The 5,637-nt window shown below is 35.6% G+C and overlaps 2 protein-coding genes across 2 annotated transcripts; one reads left to right on the plus strand and one right to left on the minus strand.

The window, feature by feature from the left end:
• Positions 1-394: 394 nt before the first annotated feature.
• On the plus strand, positions 395-2,607 carry LOC149389958 (uncharacterized). Its single transcript, XM_089622775.1, has 6 exons — positions 395-431; positions 502-586; positions 653-729; positions 1,262-2,043; positions 2,191-2,275; positions 2,366-2,607. The coding sequence occupies exons 1-6, from the start codon at positions 395-397 to the stop codon at positions 2,605-2,607; spliced, it is 1,308 nt and encodes a 435-aa protein (XP_089478901.1).
• A 560-nt stretch (positions 2,608-3,167) lies between these two features.
• LOC149389959 (uncharacterized) lies at positions 3,168-5,297 on the minus strand. The gene is made up of 9 exons (XM_089622776.1): positions 4,953-5,297; positions 4,538-4,867; positions 4,417-4,482; positions 4,270-4,332; positions 4,145-4,204; positions 3,963-4,019; positions 3,837-3,884; positions 3,505-3,768; positions 3,168-3,416 (listed from the first exon to the last, which is right to left on the minus strand). Exons 1-9 carry the CDS (start codon positions 5,295-5,297, stop codon positions 3,168-3,170), a joined length of 1,482 nt encoding a protein of 493 aa, XP_089478902.1.
• Positions 5,298-5,637: the final 340 nt, after the last annotated feature.

Genomic DNA, 5,637 nt, shown 5'->3' on the forward strand with positions numbered 1-5,637 from the left:
GATACAAAAAATATCCTGGATATCTGCTAATAATTATTCTTTTTATTGAAAATATATTCAGTTGTTATTTTTGAACGCTAATTCAAATTAATTTGGCCGCCAATAGACGTTCAACTTCTATTTTCCAGGTTTCAACTATTCTGATCGCATAATTTTGAATACGTGGAAGCAGTTAATATGAACGCATCATATTAGGCGATTAGTTTCCAATTTTGATACAAAAAATATCCTGGATATCTGTTAATAATTATTCTTTTTATTGAAAATATATTCAGTTGTTATTTGTGAACGTTTATTCAAATTAATTTGGCCGCCAATAGACGTTCAACTTTTATTTTCCAGGTTTCAACGTTTTGAAAAAAAATTTAGTCCCTGAAAATAAATCTCCAAAAGCATGGATGAATGGTCGTCGTTTTCTTTAATCGATTCAGGTATGGGTTTTTTTATATATTTATGCAGTTTTGATAACTGATTTCTCATGCACGTTTACCCTGTTTTCAGTGAACTTATTTGAGTATCAGTGCAATGAATCGTCGAAAGCAGTTGTCGCAGCTAGTCATGAAGAACCTCCGGCAGATATTGTTTTGTATGATGAACCGGATTTGAGGAATTTTCCTATGAATTTTGATATTAATGTTAATAACGTATTTAGACGCAAAGATGTTCTTCAAATGGCTATTGGCATGACCGCAGTTCGCAACAATTTTGAATTCAAGGTGTTGAGATCCAGTAAAACGCGTTATAGTATTGGTTGTTCGGATATGCAGTGTGGCTGGAAGTTAAATGCGTCGGTATGCAAGAATTCTGGATTATGGGTCATAAGGTCATATGTTAAAAAACATACTTGTTATGGTAAATCTGTTGTGCACAAGAATAAACATGCATCGTCTGTACTTATTAGCAAATGTGTCAAAGATGATTTTCGTGGCCCATTGGCAAATCAAATTACACCTTCAGGAGTGGCTGAAATTATGAGGACTCGATTTAATGTGGAGGTAACATATTTTCGTGCAAGGAAGGGTCGTAAAGAAGCTTTGAGGGATCTTCGTGGTGATTTTGAGGAGTCATATAGTCATTTACCAATAGTTGGTGAAATGATCAAAGAGAAGAATCCAGGTTTTTATTTACAGCTTATTTACTATTAATGTTGTCTGTAAATACTATATACTTTTACAATATGGATACGTCTTTGTTTGGTTATTTACTGAACTTGTTGTAAATCAATGACTTATTTACATACTTTTTTTGTTATGTTTTGCAGGGTCTTATACTGTGACTGAGATTGAATCTGATGGGACATTTAGGTATTTCTTTTTGGCATTTGGAGCTTCTGTTCACGGATTTCAATTTTGCCGCCCAGTAATATCTGTTGATGGTACTTTCCTGAAAGGCAAATCTTATGGTACATTACTTTTGGCCACTGCTCTAGATGGTGATAATCACTTGTTTCCATTAGCCTTTAGTATTGTGGATTCCGAGAATGACAAATCTTGGTCTTGGTTTATGAATCAGCTTCGAATTGTTTATGGTGTTCGAAAAGACTTGGTATTTGTTTCGGATAGGCACAAGTCAATTTACAAGGCAGTTGGCAATGTATTCCCGGAGGCGAAATTTGCTATATGCATGCAACATCTTTGGTGTAATGTGAAGGCAAAATTTGGTAAAATATACATTCAGCCACATTTCTATAGATGTGCTAAAGCCTATTCTGTAAGAGAGTTTGAATATTGGCTTAATATACTCTCCAACAACAAAGTAAAAATCAAAAAGTATCTTCTCAAAGCCGATCTAGAGTTGTGGGCTAGGAGCAAGTTTCCGGGGAAGAGGTTCGATGTTATGACCACAAACATCTCTGAGTGTTTGAATGCTGTTTTGCGAGAAGCAAGAGGCTGGCCGGTTGCATGTCTTGTTTTGAGTTATAGAAGTCTAATTCAAAATTGGATCCACAAGAAGAGGGAGCTAATTCCAAAGATGCAATCAGGACTAACAGGAACTGGGTTCAAGATACTATTTGATTCGCAGGAGGCTGCTCGATCTATGAATGTGAGTTACATATTTTTTGAGATTCTGTTAATAACGTATCATTATTTACAGCTTATTAACAGAATATACTGTTATTTACAATCTATTAACACATTAACAGTTTTAAATCTACAAATGTTGACAATAATTATTTACACGCAACTGCAGGTTAATGCCATTAACGACAACGAATTTGAAGTTGTTGATGGGGCAATTCGTAGAGTTGTTGATGTTTCTCTTAGAACTTGCACATGTTGTTATTGGCAGCTTGAAGACTTTCCTTGTTCTCATGCTTGTGCGGCTTTATATAGGAAAAATTTACGTCCTATTGATTTTGTGCCAGCATATTATAGTCAAGAATACTTCGCTGCCACGTATGAGAAAGATGTTTTCCCTATTTCTCATGAAGGCGATTGGGAGCTCCCTATAGATGCTCAAGTTATAAAGCCTCCCATTCATAAACGTCAAGCCGGGCGACCAAAAGAGAAGAGGTATCGGTCGAAGCATGAAAAATTCCACCCGTACAATCAAAGATGTGGCAAATGTGGCCAGAATGGTCATAACAAAAGGGGCTGCCTAAGATAGTTGGTTAATGAGTTGTCTTTAATAAAGTCTATTTCTCGCTGTTGATGTTTGCGTTGTTTTTTGATTTTGAATAATTTTATGTTTATTTATTGAAAATTTGATGTTTTATGCATTGTGTTAATCTTAAGAACATGAGATTCATTTTCTATTCATGTAACAAAGCCACACACGCACATGTATGTTTTGAATTAGTTGTTATGACATTATTCATTAAATACCTTATTTCTGTACTTCTTATAATCAAATGGACTTAACTTTTAAGTTGTAAATTTATGGTAAATAAGATGTACATTAACAGAACTTCACACGTTCTAATACTGTTAATTGCTTGTAAATAATATTCCTATTAACATATTGAAAGGTTAAAATATGGCTGCATTGTAGTCAATACTCAAAATATTCCAATTTAATTTGTAAAAGAGGTTATATCAACGACCTTAACACCAAAATTAGCGTCATGCGCTAATTAACATTCATGCAGTAGCCAAAAGTGACATAGTTGCTATGTTTATAAAAAAAACTTAGGTGCAATTCGACTAGAGTTTAGTAAATAACAGATATCAAATTCCAATATCAAAAGATGGTTGGCTGCTTTCTTCATCTCCCATTTGGCTTGTGTCCTGGCCATCTGGTATTTTGTTAGGACCTCCTTCTTCTGTCTTCTTAGCCCTAGATTCGGTGACGTATGGTGAGGTAGTGAACACTGATTTCCTACATGTGCGCTTTGGACGTTGTGTGACAGGCTGTGGATTTGGCAACGTCCTTCCTATCTTTTTTTGCTTTTCATCATCGGTGACCTTGTTAACTACCTGTTAATTTACAAATAATCACAATATGATAAATTAACAACTATTAATTTCCCAATTTTTAACATTTTGTTAGAACATTATAAGTTACCTGCGGGTTGTGTGCAACATTTTGGGTTTGGATATCTTCGGTCACCATTGGAGGTGGCTGATTTGTCGTTGGCATTGTATGCTTTGGAATTGGTTGGCCATTCTTTCTCAAGCGCTTGTAAACTTGCTTGTTTACAACTTCTTGCTTGGCCACACTCTCTTGAACAACCTGTGGATGGTGTTCAAATTCGTACTTGTTAGGAATGCTATTCAACACATCATTTACGGTAAAAACCCAATCATCTTGTAGCTTCTGCAAATCATCCTGTTAGAAGTCATTGTTAGTCTTAATCTAATTGCAACATATTACAAAGTTATATTTATTTGCCGTACCGGACTATAACGTGCTACCTTTTCCATTCCAAGTAGTGGTGAAATATCCTACCATAAAATATTAGTAAACAACCTGTTAGTAAATTACAGGACATTTTTGTAAGTTCAATTAAATTAATTTTGTACCATAGACACAGTATCAGGAATTTTTGGCTCCACTTTTGAAGCTCTTTTTCGTAGCATCTGTAAATAAGATGTAAATAAGTATACCATTAACAATATATTATGGCAAAAAAAAATTCTATATACTATGTACATAGCATGCACGCTAACAAATGCTTTATGACAATAATATGCTCAGTAACTACCATGTTCGTTAGGGTCACTTGAGTTGGCTTTGGTTTTGCTACATTCCTAACTTCCGGTACCTGTAAATTGATAAATACATATGATATTCTACTATATGTTAACATATGTAAATAGTATAGAGTACCTCTGTTGTTGTTGGGATTTCCACAGGTGTGGTCACTTTGGGTTGATTGGTAGGTGGTGTATCCTGTTAGACATAATGGTAGAGTCGGTTAAACACATATTTCAGTGTTATGTTGTTACTTATTTACACGCAATGGCTATACTGTACCTGAACATTAATTGGAGTTTGATTTGGAATTTCAGTTGTCTTAGTAGGTGGTGCTCCACTTGAGACCTGTAATATGATTGTTATTTTTTTGTTAATTGGATAAATAAATCAAATTTACTACCTGTTCTTGTCTGGGTTGTTGTCGTGTTGTTTCATTGTAATCTTTCCGGATGTACACTTGAAATACATCCAATAAGGCGTCGTACTTTTCATGCGCCTCTTCGACACGTTTCTTCAGCATTTCTATTGTTTCGAGAGCGTATTCCAACTTCATATGAACATCATCTGTGGAGTTCATTGTTGTATCACTTTCCAAACCCTTAGAACTGCTAGCCACTCCTTTTCCTTTTTCAACAGATTTTGGGGAAGTCACGGGACTAACAGCGTCTACTCGTTCTATGTACCCAGCTGCTTGTTCTTCTTCAGTAGCATCTACTAGATTAATGCGCAGCTACAACAAAGACAACAATTATTTACAAGCAATTATTAACATATTCAAAGAAGAACTTAGAGATTAGTAATTTGATTTCAAATACCGATTCATTGTCGAAGATATATTGTTGAAGTTCGTCGTACTCTGGGCTGTAATTGAAATTCCATTTGAGGAGGCGAGGTATGGACATTTCTTTTGTACGAGTGGCATATCTTTGGGCTTCAAACTCTGGAATGACCTCATATGCCCAAGCAATTAACGGATGTAGGAAGCCTTCTATATTGAATCCTGTTTTCTCAGCAGTATAGTTTTTGGATTTCTTTAGGGAATGGCATAGAGCGTTGAAGCTAACCGTGCCCCACGGATAACTTTTGAATAATTCCGTGTCAATGGCCATTTTTAAGTGGTCATCGGGAATTTTAGCTTGCCGTTCCCTAGGCAGAATCATTGTCTCTAGAATGGCCAGGTTAATAAGTGCCACTCGTTCTTCGTCCGTACCTCCAAATTTGCCGCTGAGAATTCCAAGTAAGAATTGTGCACGCTGTGTTCCTGTGACCTTGAAGTACTCATCCTTCAAAGGATTATCGGAGCGTAGCTTGTCGTGTATACGTGGCACGCGTTCGCAATTCAGTCCTGTAAATCACAGTCCTTAAACTGTAAATAACTCGGCAATTTACAAATCATTTTTGATATTCTCAGCAAGTACGTAAGTTTGACATTTACCTGATATTATCTCAAAGTCATAGATATTGAAAACCAATATGTTTCCACATACATTGAAATGAAGT

The sequence above is a fragment of the Urtica dioica genome, chromosome 8, assembly GCF_054948205.1.
Source record: "Urtica dioica subsp. dioica isolate 48M chromosome 8, U.dioica_male_clone48M_v1_H2, whole genome shotgun sequence".
NCBI lineage: Eukaryota > Viridiplantae > Streptophyta > Magnoliopsida > Rosales > Urticaceae > Urtica > Urtica dioica.